This window comes from Homalodisca vitripennis, chromosome 1, assembly GCF_021130785.1.
Source record: "Homalodisca vitripennis isolate AUS2020 chromosome 1, UT_GWSS_2.1, whole genome shotgun sequence".
Taxonomy (NCBI): Eukaryota; Metazoa; Arthropoda; class Insecta; order Hemiptera; family Cicadellidae; genus Homalodisca; species Homalodisca vitripennis.
Window position 1 is genome coordinate 181,340,242 of NC_060207.1, and position 21,677 is coordinate 181,361,918.

Genomic DNA, 21,677 nt, shown 5'->3' on the forward strand with positions numbered 1-21,677 from the left:
TGTTACTGATTTTTGTTTCACTGAACAATGGCAAATGTCCGGAAAAACCCTGTTTCCTTCACAATCCTTCTATCGTCCAAAATAAACTTCAAACAAAGAAATTATTCCCAGCAGAAACTCATTACATCTACACAGAACAGAAATCTTATCAAAATACAATTGTATCCATGGAAATAAATTTCAAAACAACAAATATTTTATAATTCATTTTCATTAGTTTCCACGGATTTGCTGATTATAGAGGGAAAATATAGTTCTTCGGGTACATAAGAGAGATCAATAGCCTAATAATGTTATAATATTATTGTAATTTTGAGAACCTCTGCTTTACTAATTCACATATTAAGATATTTCTGAACAATGAAGAATACCATTTGAGTGTTACAAGATGGAGAAATTATTTTGCCTGGCAGTGTCAGTCACACTAACTTTTAGATTTTAAGTAGAAAGTAATGAAATTTCAGAAAGCCCTTTACTAACACCCATAGAACAGAGGCAGCCTAAAATATAAATTCAAGCCGTGTAAGATCTTAATTCAGCACCCTCCCCCCAAATCCACCATATTCGCCCATTCTTCTTCTAAGATATCTCCATAACAGTTATTTTTTTATTTTTGCAAGGGTTTCTGCTCTATAACTATCACAACACTCCTAAGAGATAACGTAGTTTAGTACAAGTACACTTTCCACTAATTATGTATGAAAAATGGAGAGGAAGTTGGTAGCACATTATATAAGAGTTATATTATATAATACTCTTATATATATATATATAATATATATATATATATATATATATATATATATATATATATATATATATATATATTTAACAAGGCATAAATTTAAAACCAGAAAAGGTATCCAGTTGAAATTTGGTATTTTTATCAGTCTAAATGGAGGTATACGGTTACTAGTACATCAAATTTCATTTAAATCTGATATCGTAGGGTAAAATGATTGTTGATTTGACATGGAATGGCCCTCCTTCCTTTAATAGAACTTGTGCAGACTGAATTCTTTGCGGACTACTTGATATATTTGGGAATATGAGCAATGACAGGTTGCCTTACGGGAATTGATGAAAACCACTTTAACAGATTGCACATGACTAACTACTGAGAAGCCCAGAATTGCAGCTAACCCTTTCCAGTTGCTGTCTCTAGATTTGCTAAGGTGAGGGTCTGAAACCACCCCGTGACAGTACTTAAGGGCTAAACAATTTGAACAATACTCAATTTCTGAGCCCGCTTGTCATTTTGTTTTGAAACATCAATATTAAAATTTTCTGTAATTACAAAATAACTGAAACGCTGAAGGAAAAAATTCAAAAACATCTTGAACAAGTTTGGCGGAAGACTAAGCACAGAGAGCCTTACAGATCAAGCCAACTTCCATCCCAGCAATTTCAAAATCGATATTGTAATCAAAGTTTAATTTCAGTCATTAACTTTATATTTGATTTTTTACAAATATTGCAGTTCCCCTCCCTTGATGTTGAAATTGAAAAATTGGACCATAATAAATTGAATTTTGTAATCTGAAAAAGGGCATTGTTTTGTTTGTGAAACTGTGTTTTGTATTATAAAAATGTTTGGTTCCACCTGCTTACATAGAATGTAAAATTCATCTGTTTTATTCATTAATATTTGGGAATTTTAATACAAAATATTCAGAATTTTAAACAATTTTGGAATTTATTTTCTACAAGAAGCCACAATTTGGCTTGCTATACCGGTAGTGAAGCCTGTGTCTCTAAAAATCGTCACTACAATATAAATCTTCAGTTGAGTCTGGTCTGCTGTTCCTCTGTCTCAGCATTGCCTCAGCTGCCTCCTGTTGCTGGTACTTGTTGCATTTGGGTTCTTGGTTGGGAAAACTCATCACAGCATCAGCGATGGAGTTGTACGAAAGTGTGAAATTTATTGGAGGTCTGCCACCACTTCAGGTATTTGTACTGAGCCGTGTAAACTGGTCCACTAATGAAACATCATAGTTGTTCTCATGATGTTCACTCGTAAGTCTCATAGAAGTCTTCATAGCCATCACAACTTCTACAGAACTGCCTTACCATGCTTACTGAAGTGCTGGCCATGTCTGCTAAATAGATATCTACTCAACATCAACAAACTTCTCAGGATCATCTGAGATTCTTTAAGTTTGTTGAGTTTTCTTATTTAAACATCTAATTTTCTCATTAACGGAGCACCTATAGGGTGTCCTGTCAGTGGAATAAATGTAACACGTGGTATGATTTTCTAGACAGTGATTTAAAATGTATCAAGAACTTACTCCTATTTTCTCAAGCCTTTCATCATGGCTTTGGCTGACACTACCTGTATTACTATTCCCACCAATGAGAACTGTCAAATCGTGCTTTCTTACATTGTTGGACATATTGGCGCGTGCTTCAGGATTGGCACTGGTGAAAACTTGCTCTGAAGTAAAAGTCATGTCTGTTGTGAGTAAAAGTAGACCTGTTTTAAATCTCTAGAGTTAATAGAAACACCATTAACGTTGCGTTGCATTTTCTGTGCAGCAGTATTTTGTTGAATTTTAAAGAGATATAGTTAATTGCCTATATTAAAGTGCCTGCAATAACGAGATTACTAAGTTGCAGGGGGTGAATTATAGTAGTTACAAATTGAAAGCAAAATGATTAATCCTAATCAGATGAATCTGGAGTTTATCAAAGTTTGAGACTGGATTAGTCTTAATTTACACAATATTGGCAGCAACAATTGACCTGACTGTGCATGTGAGAACTGCCATAAAAGTGTTGTGACCTTTGCCTTCTTGGAAATCAGAGTTTTATTAAGACTCGACCAAAATAAGAAAAAAACTCACGGACTGTCTATTCGCGCGGCCAGAGCTCCACCGCATATTCATTCAGTATTCAAATACCCAGCACTTCGACAAAGTCCTGAAGATCACACATATCGGTAGAATATGTGAACTTGTATTAATTACAGACTGGATAAACACTGCTAGCAATCTATGAAGACCAGGCCTACCAAACTTGCTTTCTTCAATCTTCATGAAAAACTATCTCAAAATGGAAAATAAAATATTATATTATGATTATTTAAACATGTTTTAGCGATATACTGCCCAGATACTACTTCGCTACCGATGGAAAGACTCAAGACTAAAGCAAGATGACGTCCTCCAATATGAAGGAGAGTTGGCAACAAGAATTTGGTTTCCTCACATTTACATAGTCAACGAACAAGAGTCTAAAGTGATGGGAATTTCTGGGAAAGACATCATCAATTCTATCCAACCTGATGGAACTGTCGTACATTTATCAAGGTTAGTATCAGTAGTTAATTTATCATATCAGCAGTTAAAGTTAATTTAATCCCTAGGAAAAATCTCAATAGCTAGACGAACCTTGTTCACATGTTGTTGTAGTAAAAGTTTAATGAAGTAATATTTAAATTTTAGAATATATTGTTTCTTTTGTTAGTAGCTTCATAGTAATCTCTGTGTATGTTAAAAACTTGATTATATATATAACACATTTGACAGAGATGCTTTTTATATTTCCCACATGAGACGTAAAACAGAAAAATAATTTTAATGTTGTGTAACAGAATTTTTATTTTGTATTATTCCTTTGTTTTAGCTTGTGTATATTGTTCTGGCTAACTATTATTTATTAAATTCTTTTGAACAATTTGGAAACCCACTTCTATACTCTTTGTAATAAATACATCATTGTCATTGTTATCGGATATCTAAATATAAATGTGTTAAAAAAAATACTGTTCAACAAAAGTTTGTAATATTTTTAAAATGTACAATATGGACTGCAAAATGTATTTCACGCTATATTAATTTTTAATTCAAAGTCAGCCATAGAAACTTTATTACAAATATCAAAAGTAAAAAGTTATTTTTTGTTGGTTTAGTAACTAAAATTCCAAATAAAGCTGCTCAATACCATAAGGTGATGGACATTCACCGTATTTATAGAAGTAACATTAAAAAATAATGTAGAAAGTTCAATAAATGTAATTATGAATTATTTTTCAAATATCTTAAAGCTAAAGAGTGGTTGGAAGTTTATCAGGCCGATGTAGAAAACAAATTTAATATATTTCATAACACATTATTCTATTATTTAGATGTAAATTTCCCAAAAGTAACAGTTACAGAAAATCCTGTCATAACACAAAACTGGACAAAAAATGATCTTAGGAATAAAAAAAAATGAATTTGTGAAAATAGAAAACATGTAATTTTTGTAATCCTTATGTATGTGAAGGATAAAAAAAAGGTTTCTCCACTTTGACTCTGCCGGAAAATGCAATACAGCTCCAGCAAGTATCATTGCAAATAAACTTATAAAATATATGAACTTGGAAGAAACTACTGATTTTGAAAATTGTGTAACCCCTCAACAAAGCAACTCCGAAGATTGTGGAGTATTTTTGCTTTTGATAACCGAGACTATAATAGCAAATATAATCAAAGCTTCTGAACAGGTAACGCTAAACTTGCATATTGATGAACTTGATATATGGACTAAGCGTTTACAGGTTGGATCAATGTTATATAACAATACTAGCAAGTGTAAGACCATGAAACAATTAATATCAATGACAATAAATTCAAAACCAACCACTTATCTTTGTACCACTTACAAAGATAGCAAGAGTTCTTATAATGTAGCACACAAGGAGCACACGAATGGTAGATCAGTAAACAATTCTGTTCAAAACTCTGGGAGTGTGGCAGATGCTCAACCAGCACTAGTTACTGGGGACGATGTCACCAAGTATCTTACTATACAATCACATGCAGTGGAGAGAGGTGGAGCAATTTGTCAAATCATAAATGGAGATGTCTGTACTCAAACGAGCTCACCTGTTGGAGAGACGTCCTTACCATTGACAGTGGCTTGTGAGATAACTAATCTTAAAGAAAGACAACAAATGTTGGAACATGAACTAAAGAAATTGGCCCAGAAAGTCTCAGAATCTAAAATCCAAGGCTCTTATAAACCTCCCATTTACCAACAAAACACAAACTCTGACTTACATAAAACTAAAGTATTTAGAAAAACTAAGAATAGTAATATGTCTAGTGTATCTTTGCAAATTGCCAAGCATATGGAAGCTACAAAATACTGCAAAAAGTTTTCAAGGAAGCAGTCAGATCAGAAAGGCTCAGATATACTTACTAATCTCCCAATCACACAACGGCCAAGACCTATCATAACTGTTCCCAGTTCACGCTCTCAAGTTTCACAACAAAAAGTTACACTGCCAGTGGTGATGACTAAAGCTCCTATCGTTATTTCACAGGACACCACCAGCACTAGCAAAGATTCGAAAGGAAGGTGAAAGTTATGATGAGTTTTTTAACCGATACATAGATGAATACAAACTACAACAAGTTTATCTCTACATGACACGTCAGTACAAGATATCCCTGGGGTGGCTCCCAGGTTGCTCTCAAAACTCTCCAACTCTCAAATTAGTGCTGATAATTTTTTAGAACAAAACGTGTCAAAAAAACCAGACACAAAACAGTCTCAATCCAAAAACAAAAAATAAATTAGTAATCTTTCACCAAAACATGGACAGACTGAGCAACAAGATTGATAGATTAAACCACTTTCTATACATAAACAAGCCACATATAGTTGTACTAACTGAGCATGGTCTAAATTCCCTAATACTCAACAATGTTTGCTTGACTAACTATGTTCTGGTTGCTGCTTTCTGTAGAGAAAATCATCTCAAAGGGGGCACAGCTATATTCAAGCAAGACAACCTCGCTAATGAAGTTGAAAGTATCCTCTCAGAAAAACACAGTATTGAGTTATTATGTGAAATTGCAGGTATAAAAATACATCTAAGCAAAAAGGAAACCTTATATGTGCTGGGTGTTTACAGACCCCCCTCTGCTTCACTTGAGGAGGCCCTTACACAGATGACTCAAGTGCTGGAAGAAATTCCAAATAACAACAATGGAATTTGTATTCTGGGGAACCTTAACGTTGATAGTCTGACACAATCAAGAGAAAAAACTGCAGTAAGTGAAATGCTTGCCACTTTCAACATAACAAGGATTCCTCTGCCCCTAACCAGAATAACCTCCACCACTGCTACTTCAATAGATGTAGTATGCACCGATCTGGACTTGAGGAAGGTTAACGTTGAGGTTATCCATACCTCGCTTTCTGATCATACAGGACAGCTCTGCAAACTTGAAGTGGACTGTGAAGCAAAAAGACCTATTAACATGACCAGACGGATTTTCAACTTTCACAATCTCTCAAACCTATCAAACCTCCTTGCATTAAACTCCTGGGAAAGAGTCGAGTCAGCACCTACAGTAGAAGAGGCATACTCAGTTTTCATTAGTACAATTACAACAGCACTAGACATCACATGCCCCCTTAAAAAATCAAGAATTAACAAAAGAAAATATACGCTTTACAACACAGAAGTAGATGAACTGCGAGCAGACTTCATAAGAGCTAATAAAAAATGTGCACTCAGCAAAAAGGAAGAGGACAAATATATAGCTTTTCAAAAGAAGAAGGAATATGATATGAAGCTGCGAACACTCAGAAAAACAAAGTGTGAACAAAGAATAGCTGAGGCAAGTAACAAAAGTAAGGCTGTATGGGAGATTGTCAACAGTGAAAGGAAAGCGAAAAAAAAGGACTCAGAAACAGTCTGGCAGTTGAATATCAATGGCAATACAGTTGAAGACCTGAAAGAAATTGCAGAATACTTCAATGAATTCTTTGCGACTACAGCGGAGGATATTCTGACCAATAACTATTCTCCCAGAACTTCAGTGATCGAGGAGCCAAGAGATCATTACGAAACAGCACTCAACGAATTCCAATTGGTAACATCAGAGGAGGTACTGAAAGTTATTTCTTCTATGAAATCCAAAACATCCACTGGAGTAGATGGGCTAAATTCCAAAATATTAAAGTTCTGCAGAAATGAAGTTTGTATACCAATCGCCAGTATTGTTAACAAATCCCTAACTCAGGGTAGATGTCCTGAGAATCTAAAAACCTCCAAAGTGTACCCTCTGCACAAACAAGGTAATAAAAAGGAAGTGCAGAATTTCAGGCCCATCTCTTTAATTCCTACAGTGTCAAAAGTCATGGAAAAGGTCATACTGACACGTCTCACACAGCATTTGGAGATAAATCGCAACCTACCAGAGAGACAACATGGCTTCATATCGGGAAGATCAACCACCAGTGCCCTCATTGATTTGGTTGAGCACCTCATTGACAACCTTGAGGAGGGAAAAAATGTTTGTAGTGTTTTTCTAGATCTAAGCAAAGCTTTCGATTGCCTTAACCACAGATTATTATTGACAAAACTTAGCTCTTTAGGCATCAAGGGTACAGCACTAAAGTGGTTTGAAAGTTACTTGCAGGGTAGAAGGAACATAGTGGAGATCAAACAGGTTCTTGAGGGAAATATCAGAGTTGAAACATCCGAACCGATGGAAATTAAAAGAGGTGTTCCTCAAGGATCTGTCTTGGGGCCTGTACTGTTTGTGCTTTTCATTGAAAACCTTCAGGAGCACTTGGGGGAGGGTTGCTATCCAGTGTCATACGCGTATGACACTGTCCTCGTCACAAACAACAAGTCGGTGCAGGCACTGGAAATTGACACCCACACATCAATAACTAGAGCTAAGCACTACTGCCTGAACAACAATCTGATTTTCAATGCATCCAAAACCAAATGCATCATATGGGGAAGACATAAAGATTATGTATCTTTGCCACTGGACCTAGAACAAGTGCTTTCTGCAAAGCATTTGGGTGTCACAATTGACAATCGTCTCTCATGGAATCAACATGTAGACATAATGTGTTCAAAACTCAGCACAGCTCTTTTTGTTTTAAAGAGAGTTAAACACATTAGCACACCAAAAGTTACTAGAATCACTTACTTTGCGCTTTTCGAGACACATGTTCGCTATGGAATAGTGCTTTGGGGGGGCTCTTCTATCACCAACCTTCAGCGAGTCCTAGTTATGCAGAAGCGTGCAGTGCGAATCATGGCTGATTTAAATCCTCAAGAAAGCTGTAGAGATGCTTTTAAGAACTTGGGCATACTCACAGTGGTGTCTATTTACATTACGGAGGTAATATTACTAGCTATCAGACAAAACTGCTTGAGGAACTGTGATATCCATGAACGCCAAACAAGACATGGCAATGACTTCAATCTGCCAGCCCACAGATCAGCTCTATTCGCCAAGAAGCCAACCTATGCAGGTGCCAGGTTGTACAACATGCTACCAGGAGAACTTAAGAACCTTGGCCCACAAGTTTTGAAGAGGAAAATGTTCAAGTGGCTAGTGGAAAAGACTGTATACAGCCTAGAAGAATTTATGACCATCAACACCTACTAATAAAAGTTAACAAAAATGTTTTAACTTATACTTTTTAAGATTTGACGCTGTCTCTGTTCTTGATGAATATGAAAATAAAGTCTATTGTCTATTGTCTATTGTAGTATCTTATAAATAAAAATGAATCCCTATATGTGTTCCTAAGCAATAATCTCAAGAACGGCTGGACCAATTCGGCTAATTTGATTTTTTAATACTTGTTGATGTCCAAAGATGGTTTGAATGAATATAAAATAGAAAGTTTTCACAGAACATTTTATAATTTGAAAAAATAGTGATAACTTTACGAAACATAATTCAAATTTAATTGACGGTAAAAAGTTATTGAAACATTCAACCGAGATTTACCAGAGAGGTATAAATATTTGTTTACATTCATATTTTAGAAAATATCAATTCTGCACTGTTTGATCAGTAATGTAATGCAGATTACAAAGACAAAGTAACTATATCATTTTTACCACAGATTACATCAGTGAGGACTTTAAACCATCTAATACATTAGAAGTACAATTTAAACAATGCCATAAAACCCGTATTAATGAACAAAGTTGTTCATATTTGCTGATGAGGTTACTCAAACTGGTTAGCTTTCTTTACATTGTGATTTCTTTTTACAGCGGCTCAAGAACAAAACAGACCAATGGGCACTAACATGCCGCAACAAATCATTGTTTCCCAAACTACAGTCTGAAAAACAACAAGATCTTCTATCACGCAAAACTTTATACAAACGATTTTGTAAATGTTGATTGCTCTTAATTTCAAGGATATCCACTCTTTCCCTTTACTAGCAGTAGAACACAAGCGATGGCAAAGTAATCTTTTAAAACTTAGAGTACATATATTTTCTTGATTTGGATAAAAAATGAAAATCAATTACCTACCAGAATTATCATACGCTATAAGCTTTTAAATGTAGGTTGGTTTCCGAGATATACATATGTTCTTGGTTGGGGAAACAACGTAACTCAACTGTGGAACCGTAAATGATTTTAACAACCTCCTCTGGCATCAGAAATGTATTCTTCTACATGTGCAAAAACTGAAATAAGAACCAGTAAAATTTGTATTATACTTTTAAATCTCTTAACCATGAACACTGAAATAATAAGTTCCAGATATATGCAGGGTTGTACCTAGTACTCAATTTTGGTAGGCCCTGAACAAGATATTCGGCCAGGCTCCGTCAGGTCCCACCACCATGCCTCCGTCACGCCACTTCACCCCTCCACCCACTGTTGTCCTATTGACAACATCTTATTTTGTTAATAATAGTAAGACTCAGCAGTAAGTTACAGTTATTACATTGAGCGGATCTGAGTGCGGGCTTGGGTATATGCCTAGTTCTGTTTGAAAACTATCAAAAGGCTCCATTTTTTTATATCATAAATGCTTTCACTTTTTACGCCCTTCATTTTTAAAATTGCATGCGAAGCTATAGGTAACTGTTAGTTATATATAAAATAATGGTATTTTTAATATAATAACTTGTTGAACCCTAATTTATTCAAACAGCATTAAAATTTGTATAACGTTTAGAATGACTTTTGGAAAATAACGATTTCTTTTGAAATATAAAAATATTTTCAAATTTAATTTAAAAAAGAATAGAATTATATAGAAACATAAATTTAACAAAAACCATTCACTTATTTTTAAAACAATATTTTACTATTTTTAAACGTGAAAAGCGTCAACAAATTTATAACCATGTGAGTGTATACACGTGATAAATACTAAATTGTAATTAAATTTGAAAAAAAAGTATAGTGTGATACACACACACACTTCAATTTTAAGTATAATTCTAATTCTCAAATTTTATTTTCAGTAAAGCTGAACAAATATATAGCTCAATTTAAATTATAATATATTAAAATAACTGTGTTTTCTTTTTAATACAGGATGAAAGTTACTCTTCAGTGTGTAATGAATCTTCAAAAGTTTCCATTTGACAGCCAGAAATGCCCATTGATAATGGAAAGTTGTGAGTAATTGTATAACATTATATTAATAATAATAATACTAATACTTGATTAGACATTCAAACTAAATAAATACTAATTTTTTTACAAATGAAAGCTTTATGAAATCAAAATTTAAAAAAATAAATACAATGAAATCTAAAGCTAGTGGAACAAAATCCACTAAAAATTAACTCAACAACTATAATAAAAGAATGTTTATGTTTTAAACATTGAATGAAACTGCTATACATACAATTACAATATAGTTTTTAATAAAGACAAGATGGAGGAACAATGTTACTGACACTGGTCATGGTGCAAGTTCTTTAGACAATGACTATTGTCATCTCTGCTTGTCAATTTACAGTGTACTTCCCATGAAAATGAAAAATTCCTTATTTTTACAGGCAAAGTTAGGGCCGCATGGCCCTTTCTTACACTTAACCTGCGAATTCCCTTGATCTATATGAGGAGACAGGTTATTTGGTTGTTTGTATAGATTCATATTCTGTTATTGAAAGTACATATATTTTCACACAGGTATGGTCATCAGATCTAAATTATTGTCTTGTTTTTTATTCTTTTTCATTCTTCTTAGGACAAGAATATACAGTAGGTTTGGAAAATATGAAACAAATGTTTTTAATGGGTAAAAGGTGCTGATTACTCAAAAACTACTGAAACCGTACAGCTTCTACTACCTCTATATATTTTTTGTAACCAACTAAACACATATTTTGTAAAAAGCAACACATTCTTACCAAATGTTGTAGTGGATGACATGAACTAATGGACATGTTTGCTTTTCCTAAGGTTATACAAGGTAGGAACACACCATACCATGGATACATTACATCCTTCACTGAGTCATGCAAATTTTCAAGTTATAGCTAATTTGACTCTTGATATACAGACAGACAATCATGCAAAACAATTTTGATACATCCCCCTGGTTGACAAATGAGATTATAACAGTCTACAGAGTAATAGGCTCAAATGACCCTCATTCAAATCACATGGTTGGACATGCACAATCATAGAACTTATACTTGTCTGTGTACAAATGAAGCTTCATGCATACTTTACAGTCTACATAGGAAATATTTCTCAATATATCTGAAGGATAGTTAGGTTACATTGTGTTATCATGCTATATGTTAAAATGTCAATGATGGTATTCAGTTTTTTTAGAAATTTATTTATTTACTAAACTATTCTGCGATATTTGTTGCTGTCATGGGCACGTTTATAGCAATGCTCAGACAAATGACATGCACCATCATTCAACTCAATATTGCTTATATTGAACTGCAACTTCATGCAGAATCTATAGGCCAGTTCATTCTTGAGATATCGTGTGGCTAGTTAAACAGACAGAAGTTAAATTTGTCAGTGCCTAGCACTTGAGGCTTCACTAATGCTCAACCAATGAGTGATGGTTGTTTTTGAGTCTATCTCTGAATCAGATTCTAGTTGAAATGGAAATTCCCGAGCCTAACACATGCAAAGTATATTATCCAACTAAGAAAGGATAACTCACATGAACCGGATTGACTATTAATTGAATTTTAAAGTGACCAATTCCCCTCATATATACACACCATAAGCTTTTAGAGTTTCCAAACATTTTTTTCTTCTGTAATTTTAAGCACCAACCTACTTTGATAAGCCTGCATCCCTCAAGCTGAGACAGGTTTGTTGTCTACTGTGTAACAGGGAACTACAATGCCAGTCAGCTGGTCCTGATGTGGGAGGATGACTCTCCTGTGACAGTGGACAGCCACCTGCAACTACCCGAGTACTCCCTGGAGGGTGTCATCATCAACAGTACCACAGCCAAATATTGGTGGCAGAAAACCAGCAATATGAATCAACATTTGAATGGTTTCTATGGGAAAGCAGGTAAATTATTTTCAGTCATATATTTCTATATTTACAATAGTCGTACCTAAAAAAAGTCTAAATTTAAAATGTAATAATTATGTGTTCGAATTTTATTTATTTTAACTCTTATTTGGAAACTGAATATTTTGGTTAAGAAAATTGCCCTTTCTCTGTTTACATTTACTGTACACACAAAATTGTTTTAAATAGTTTATTATGATATTTTAAGATTCATTAACCCTCATTGAAATTCTTTAATATATACAAAACTCCGGCTCATTTTATATCTTTCATAGCTTTACATAGCACTGTTTTACTCATGATTTAATTTTAGGATGAGAAGATTTTCTTGGAAGTTGCAGAGGGGCGTTAAAACTATGAAACATCGAAAATATTAAACATTTTAAGAGATTATATCCTGGTATTCCCCATGGACACACCCTTGAATCAAACCGTACAGATAAAATATCCAGTGTAATTTATTTTCACCCAATAACATTTTTGAAAGTATTCTTGGAATGTAAATTCAGTATTGTATAAGACTTAGCCATAAGCTCCTTCTTAAAACTAATCAGCTTCTGAGTATGATGAACTTAAAGATAATTGTGTTACGATTGTGCAGCTGGTAACTTTAGCACATTGTCAGTGCACTTTGCCCTCCAGCGGCAGTATGGGTTCTACATAATGGACTACTACGTTCCCAGTATACTGATTGTCGTGGTATCCTGGGTCACCTTCTGGTTGGACGCCAACTCCACTCCTGGCCGAACAGTCCTCGGTATTACATTCTATTGTCAACTTACTTTTACGTTGAAAGTGGCTATGTAAATATTACTTGTATGAAAACAGAATACCAATTCTTGATCAAATGTTCAAGAAATCTTCTGCTTTTATCATGGAGTAACAATGTTTATAGAAAGTTCTGACGCTCCAAAAAACAAATTCTAACTTTAACAATGTTTGATCATAAAAGAATTTATTAAAATCTAATATAGATATTATTTCTTCCTCATCTAAAAAAAAATGTGAAATTCAGTTTCGAAATATTGTTATAAAGGCTACATTTATATAAGCTTTGACATGTTGAATGCAGCATGATGTAGTATTAGCCTACTAAAGTCACAAGTATAGAGCTGCAAGGAAGGTGTTAAACCACCTTAGGGACGTACAAAATGCAAATGTCACCCATCAGTCCTGAGCCTGTACAAACATTTAGGGCACACTGCTGTACCAAACAGAATAAAAATTTAAAATAATCATTAATATCCAAAACTGTTGTTTTTTCTCAAAAATAAAAAAAAAATATACAGACCATTTTTAATTTGTTTAGCTTAATATGATGTTATAATTCATTGTTTAAATAATTTATTGGTAACACAAATATTAAAATGTTCTAACATTGTCAAAAATTCAGTATGGCAGGTTTTTTGAAATATTTTTCTACGAAAATAGATTTGAGAGCTGTATGTAAGCATCCTATTTTTTTTTAACCTGACATTCATAATCATATATTTACAATATGAGTAATTGTTTATTTCATATTATATTCATAAATTATATGATAAACAACAAATTTCTTGTCCACAGGAACAAGCACGTTGCTGACATTCATCACACTGTCAAGGAACATTGGTTCTTCACTACCGAAAGTGTCCTACATTAAATCATCTGAAATCTGGTTTATTGGATGCACTGGGTTCATATTCAGCTCTCTTACTGAGTTTGCGTTTGTCAACATTATCTGGAGAAGAAAGTAAATATGAATTCAAGAATGGTTCGGTTATTATTTCATTTAGAAATAAAGAGCAAGTTCAATTATGTGTAGTTTAGAATTACACAGCTCTAAGTTTTAAATAATATTGATTATTTAAAATATCTGCTATAATGTATCTAATTTGTACATGTTATGTGTTTTAGAAAAAATGTGGACCTTAAAAAAGTGACAAGCAAGCACATTCTACAATCAACTTTAACTCCTCAGCTGTATCACAAACATATCAATCTCAGCCACTCCAAGTCCTTCCCTTCAATGTCTTCCATGAATGACTCCCAGTTAAGCTCCTCTTTGGAAAATGTAAGAAATAATTTATTGGATGCAACTGATAAGAACTGCATTGTACAGTGACATTTTATTTGCATTGTCCATTAACACACTAGATGAGAATGATTCTTGATAGTATCTTCTTTATTAATGAAAGCAGTGCATTGTTTGAATCAACATACCAGACATTAATGCTGGGGTGAATTTTTGGGGTGAATAATGAGTATAATGGATTAAGGTATGCTATGTAAACTTTTAAATATTTAAGAATGATTGATCCTTAAGTGGACAAGTAATTACCTATAAGAATTAAATTTAACATAAGTACATTTATAAAAAGACCTATTTGAAATAGTATCCTGCTAACATTTGACCTCATTATTGTAGTGCTAATTATAATTGGATAGCAAAATCTCTAGTTTTTAATTTCAGATGTTATATATAAATTATTATATTGTATACATTATATCTGAATTTCGCACTCATCAATAGATAGTATAAATTAAAGTCGCTTTTTGTGTTGATCTGTTTCTGCATCAATATAACTACTAAACCGATTTTGATACAGTTTTCACTATCAGCTTCGTTATGGATTGGGGCAGGTTCCTGGATATGATACATCAATATTTTAATCATAGAAAGTTGAGAAAAGTTTGTATAATGTGGAAATTTATATTCATTTAATAATTCTGGAAAATAGTTATAATATTTACGTCATGTAATCCAAAGTTAATTGACTCTTAAACAGCTGTTGACACTTTCAGCTGAAGTTCGCCAAAGTGTCAGAAACATATTTTGTTCACATTAAATTTTAGAAGATATTGAATAATTATACAGTGATTGATTAGTAGTGTCATGCAAATTGCAAAGACAAAGTTACTATCTAATCCTTATTTTAGATTGCACCGGTGACAAATAAATCATCCAATGCATTGAAAATAATTCAAAGAGTGTTCTAAAACCCACCTTATAGATCAAAACTGTGAATTCTTTGCACATGAGATTATTGAAAGTGGTTGTCTCCCTTAACAGTTTAACAAAGGAAAAATAAAGTGGATGGCACACTCTTCCTCTTATATTAAAAGCAGAATACAAACGACAGAATTAGATGCATTTTGACTAAAGTAGTCTTTTTAAGCTTATGTATACACATATTTTTTTGATCGGGGTAAAGTCAATATTACATATAGAACCAGAAAAATCGCAGACCACAAATACAAGTTAGATTCCAAAACCCACATATGTATTTATTTTCTTGGTCAGCGCAACAACATAAACTCAACTGTGGAAACGTAAATCAATTACAGTGGAAGTGAATTTAATTACTCTTTTGGACAACAATAACTTTTCAGTTGTATATAAGTTATATATTTTCTTTATCAAAACAAAAAAGCAAACTATCATTATGGCACTTGAAAAGTCTTAGACAAAACATAAATTCAAAGAGCCGAAAGTAGACACTTTTTAATCAAAGTTGGTTTTTGTTGGTATACATTTTCTTGATCGAGTCACAAGTGAAACTCAACTATGGCACTTGAAACGCCTTAGATAGAAAATTAATATAAACAGATGGAAATTGACACTTTTTTACCAAATAAGGTTTACTAGACTTGTATGTGTATATTTATTAATACAACAAAGCCTAAAATAGAACCAGTCAAATTTTTATTTACGTTTGGAATCTCTCAAGTATGGATGCTGAAACAATATGTATCTGATACCTCTACTTTTTAAAATAGTTGTGTTGCTCCATCGTATTACATGATAAATGCTTTCCCTAAGAAAGTTACAGCCTTCAATTTTAAAAATTGTGTGTGAAGTTGCGGGTAATTCAATTCAAATTCAAATCTTTATTTGTCATTAGGCTATATTACAAGCAATAGACATTGTCATACTAATACTAAATATACTATGCAGTATACAAATTGTCATAACTACAATAATGATAAAAATCTTCAATAGAATATGGTGCAGTCCTCACCAAAAAACTTGTAATTATTGTTTTGAATACATTAACACTTAATTTTTTTACATATTCAGGTAAACTATTATACAATTTAATTTGCATATATTTATGACTGTTTATCACTTTTTGGAGTCGGGTACTTGGTAAATTAAGATTATCACAGTTCCTAGTATAGTGGCTATGATACACATTGCGCTCAACAAAATCAGATAAATGTTTTTTAACATATAATAAATTACACAATATATACAAGCTAGGTACAGTTAAAATCTTAAAACTAATAAAATATGGCTTACAACTTTCTATCTGACTTATACCAGCCATAACTCGAATTGCCCTTTTTTGGCATACAAATACATCGTTAGCTCCAGGACTATTTCCCCATAGCAATATGCCATAGTTCAAGTGACAATTAAAAAATGCAAAATAGGCCATACGCAAACAATCAGATTCAACATTATACTTAAGCTTAAACAATAAGTATAACACTCTAGATAGTTTAGTAATTAGCTGCTCAGTATGATAATGCCAACTAAGTTTTGAGTCCAGATGAATACCGAGCAACTTGACATGCTGATTGACTAACTCTCCATCTACTTTCCTTAATGTAAAGATGATTTGTTCTGACTTATCATCATTAAGTATTAACTCATTTGCTGAGAACCAGTCACCAGCTCTTTCCACTAATAGAGCAGATTCATGTTTCACATAATCCAGAGAGTAACCTTTAACCAGTGCTGATGTATCATCTGCAAAGAGGACAGACTCATGGGGGAAGGTTGGATGGAAGATCATTAATCATAATGACAAATAGGAGTGGCCCCAAAACAGACCCTTGGGGAACACCTCTAACCACTTCCCGCATACGAGACACCTGATCCCCCATTACAACCACCTGTTTTCTGTTCACAAGGTACGAACGTATAAGGTTTAATTCTTTGCCCATTACACCATACTTAGAGAGCTTTTTAAGCAGTATTTTATGCGATATAATATCAAAAGCTTTTCTTAAATCTAACAGAGTCAAAGCCAAGAAAGAATTTTTTTCAAAAGCCTTAAGAACTTCAGCAACAACCTTTTCAACTGCATCAATGGTAGACTTACCAGCTAAAAAACCAAATTGTGCATTCGTAAAGTAATCATTTTTTAGAAAAAAAGAATATAGTCTTCTTTTGATAAAGTGCTCAATAATTTTTGAAAAAAATTGGTACCAGAGCAATTGGTCTAAAATTAGCAAGTTCATCTACATTCTTCTTCTTTTGAACTGGGATAACTTTAGTAACTTTTAAACTTTCAGGAAATATTCCTTGATCTAAAATTTTATTTATTAGATATGTAACTGGAGATACAATTGCTGGCATTATACACTTTATCATCTTGTTTGAGAGACCATAGTAGTCCTGACTAGTAGAACCTTTCAAGTTAGAAGTTATATGCAACACCTCTGCCTCTAGAATTGCCACTACCGTTTTGACCATCCTTAGCAACAGATTCACCTACACTAACAAAGTAGTCATTAAATGTATCTGTTGAAATTGAAGAAGGTTGCTGTTTCTTTACACCAACTTCGTCCTTAATTACCTTCCAAGCAGTTTGACACTTGTTTGTTACATTATTGATCAGGTTTTCATTATACTTATACTTAGCCCTCCTGATAAGATTTCTATATGTTGCCCTACAATTTAAATAACAATTTTTGTTTCTAGTATCCTTAGTATACTTATATCTATTGTACAAATTTATCATAGTATTCCTAACCCTATTTAGTTCAGGTGTAAACCATTTATTATTTGTTTTCTTGCTTCTACGTATCATTAATTAAATTTACTTTTTTATTTTTTAAAGGACAATAAATATTAAAGTTAGTACATACAACATCCATAAAATGATCAAAGGCAGCACCAGCATCTTCAACCTCAAACAATCTGAGCCAGTTCAGATTATTTAAACTACTGACAAATTGATCAATATTGCCTTTTCCCATCAGCCTAAAGCGAATTCTTTTTGGGACATGTTCAGGCTGTCTTACAACTATGGCATCTGTATTTAACCAGATAAAATCATGGTCAGATACTTTAAAGCAGCCTATGTTGGACTGTAATCTAATATAAGTTGCCAGATTGTCAAGGCAGTAGTTATCCCTAGTAGGAGTAAAATTTGTTAAGTGGAGGTCAAAAGACTTGAGCAAGTTGCTAAGCATTCTACTCTCCTTTGAATCACTTAATGTACATACATTAAAATCAGACCCTAAAATTACTTGAACATGGTCAGAATTATCCAGAACTTTACTTAAAAAATTTTCAAGTACCTCTAAAAACATTGATAATTTAGAACTTGGTGTTCTGTACAGTGATATTAAAATTACTGGTTCTTTACTTTCTAATTTTACGGTAGCAGCTTCGAAAACACCAGGTTTACAAAACTCATCAACATTCAATTCCGCAACACAAATGTCTTCCTTAACCAGCACGGCAGCACCACCATAGTGTTGTTGAGGTCGGCAGTAGGTAGCAGCCCACTTGTAGCCTTGAGGGACGTACAGGGGTACCTCGTGTGGAGATAGCCAGTGCTCATTGACAAGGGCAACATCAAAGTCATGTTCATGTAGAAGGAGAGTAAAGTCTTCAAGCTTGTTGCAAATAGATTGCAAGTTAATATGCACAACTACTAGTAACTGTCATAAAACTTTATAATTTTCTAAATAAAGTGAAGTTTTGCTACTTAACCTTCACAGTTTATAAGTAAATAATCATATGTGAGTACACATAAAATTTCAGAAATCTGTCTAAAAAAATGTCTATTAGTTCTGAAGGTATATTTTCTTGAAAGTTATAAAAAGTAACTTTGGTAAAATTGAGAAGAAAAATAAGTGAGTAGACTTCTTTTTACAATTTCCAATGCAACTCTGTTCCGTCTTTATCTTCTTTGTCTAGCCTATTCCCTCCTTTTCTGTCTTCATCATTTGTGACTTTCAATATAGCTTTTTCTGATTTTATAATTCTATCTTGGTCTGCTTTTAAAAATCCTAAAGTAGCATGTTGTCCTGACACTTAACTTAACTCTCAAAGCACTCTTGCTCCCTCCCTGCCCACATAGTATCATCATTGAATGTGATAACTGCATCTGATACTCCAATTCTTAAAACTTCCCTACCAAGTTTTACTACTTTATGTCCATACTACTAGCTGTGATTATACTAGTTACACAAGCTACTAGATTCGACTAGTATAACATGTATAAAACCATTTAACAAAAGCAACACTGTTGAAGTGTTGTTCTGAAAATGTAACAAAATCAGTATGTAAGGGTTTATAAAACTTATTTCTCCCAGCATTACTTTAATATTTACTATACCAATTATACGTGTATATATTTCGACAAAACAGTCAACAAAATTTAATAGTTCCAAATTTATAAGGGTTTTTTGACATCTCTTAAAAAGAGTCTTAATTTTTCAACATTATAAAAACTAATCTTCCCTTTTTAAAATATTCTCTGAACCAGTAACCAGATAAATTCTACAGTTCAATATAAGTTCAAAATTATGTATGTGTTACATTCTTATATTGTCCAAGGGTTGACTGACGTACCTATTTAACTTGGACATACGAGGGCAAATCAAATATAAACGGTAATTTTGCTGTTGACTGTACCAAACACGTTCGGACGTGATGCGGCTGTGGGCGATTGTCGTTTTGCTTAATAGGAGTGGGTTGAACTGCTTGCTTCACACTAGCGTTGTGTTCTGCCTTCAGTACAGCCATGGCCGAGCGAGAGGTACATCCATCTGTTGCGCAACGCATCGTCTTAAAATTTTTAACAAATGAAGGTGTTAAGCCTTAGGAAATTTTTACTCGTTTGCAGGCACAGTTTGGGGACATTACTCTGTCTCAAAATCGAATTTAGGGATGGCTGAGAACGTGTTGAAAACGAAAGTCACGGTCGACGCCCAAGGTCAAGTCTTACATATGACAACATTAGTGCGGTTCAACAGCTTATTGAAGGTGATCGCCGGTTAACTGTTCAAGAAATCTCGTCGGAAATTGGTATCAGCTACGGGAGTGTTCAGTCTGCAATCACAGACCACCTTGGCTTCAGAAAAATTAGTGCTCGCTGCGTTCCGAGGTTGTTGACCGGAAATCAAAAACAGGTCAGGTCGGAGATTGCTGGGAGACTTCTGCAACGATTTCAAGAAGAAGGTGAAGATTTTTTGAGGCGCATCGTCACATGTGATGAGACGTGGGTCCACCATCACACTCTCGAACACCCTCCTTACAGTCCAGACCTGTCCCCTTGTGACTATTTTTGTTTGCGCCCCTGAAAAAATCACTTGGAGGAAATCGATTTGAAAACAATGAAGACGTCGAAAATCACGTGCGCGATTGGTTAACAACTCGCCCTCAATCTTTTTATGAACAGGGAATATTCAAGCTTCCAAATCGGTGGCAGAAGTGTGTAGATAATGCAGGAGACTACATTGAAAAATATTGAAGGTATAGTGTCTGCATAATATTATTCAATAAATATAATTTTGAAAATTACCGTTTATATTTGATTTGCCTAGTACAAGCAGGGCCCGATTAACCAGTAGGCTGCAGCCTAGGGCGCGAGACCGGTGACGATTTTAGGGGGGCGCTTCGGAGTTCAAGATGAAGTGCTTTTTATATGTAGTAAATAAAATGGTATGGTCTAAAAATTCACTATACATTTTTGTACATTATTTACACATCCACCTAGACCTTAGATTTACTCCATTTACTTAAAAATAACTATTAAGTAGAAAAAGAAATTAATTAATAGCGGTTAGTGACAACGCATAGTAATTATCGTAACGGTAGGGAAACTAAAAGGGAAATTTTGCTTCGCGCGAGGGGCGCCGCCGGCCGCCGCCCTTCGCCGTTTGCAACACTGACGCTCTCTGACAGATAGAGACAGAGTGTAGCTGCAGCTGCAGTCAGTCGTCTCCTCGTCTGCACTGTTTGTTTTAGGCCTATGGCCTATGAATTATTTGGACTTTCGTTGTGATTAATTGGTGTCATTGCTCGTTATTATAAACACTGACATTTATTCGTAAGTCGAGTAGAGTGTTTGATACTGAAATATTAGAAGAAGCAGTGGTTTGCTTGTTTTACATATGTAGGCTACATTATGAGTAAAAAACCAAGTGGTTCCGAATACCGTAAACGGGCCCGGGAGCGTAACGAACGGGAAAGTGCTCTTCTAAATAAAATTCATAGACTAGACGATTTTTTCAATAAACCCGAAACTCCCAGTTGTTCTGCTGAGACATTGCCGGTCGTCACGGGAACTGAACGAAACGTTGTGAGTGAGGACAGCGGTGTTATAGTGGAAGTGGAAGTGATTCAGCAGCCTGCCAGTGCCACTGCTACCGATGTCTCAGACAC

At 34.0% G+C, this 21,677-nt stretch overlaps 1 protein-coding gene across 1 annotated transcript in view; it reads left to right on the forward strand.

The window, feature by feature from the left end:
• Positions 1–21,677, forward strand: part of LOC124352823 (pH-sensitive chloride channel 2-like) — a 31,574-nt gene that overhangs the window by 5,298 nt on the left and 4,599 nt on the right. The window contains exons 3-8 of the mRNA XM_046802516.1: positions 3,100–3,311; positions 10,319–10,401; positions 12,098–12,283; positions 12,888–13,043; positions 13,853–14,018; positions 14,183–14,339. Of these exons, the coding sequence (XP_046658472.1) occupies positions 3,100–3,311; positions 10,319–10,401; positions 12,098–12,283; positions 12,888–13,043; positions 13,853–14,018; positions 14,183–14,339 (960 nt within the window). The remainder of the gene's footprint in view (positions 1–3,099; positions 3,312–10,318; positions 10,402–12,097; positions 12,284–12,887; positions 13,044–13,852; positions 14,019–14,182; positions 14,340–21,677) is intronic.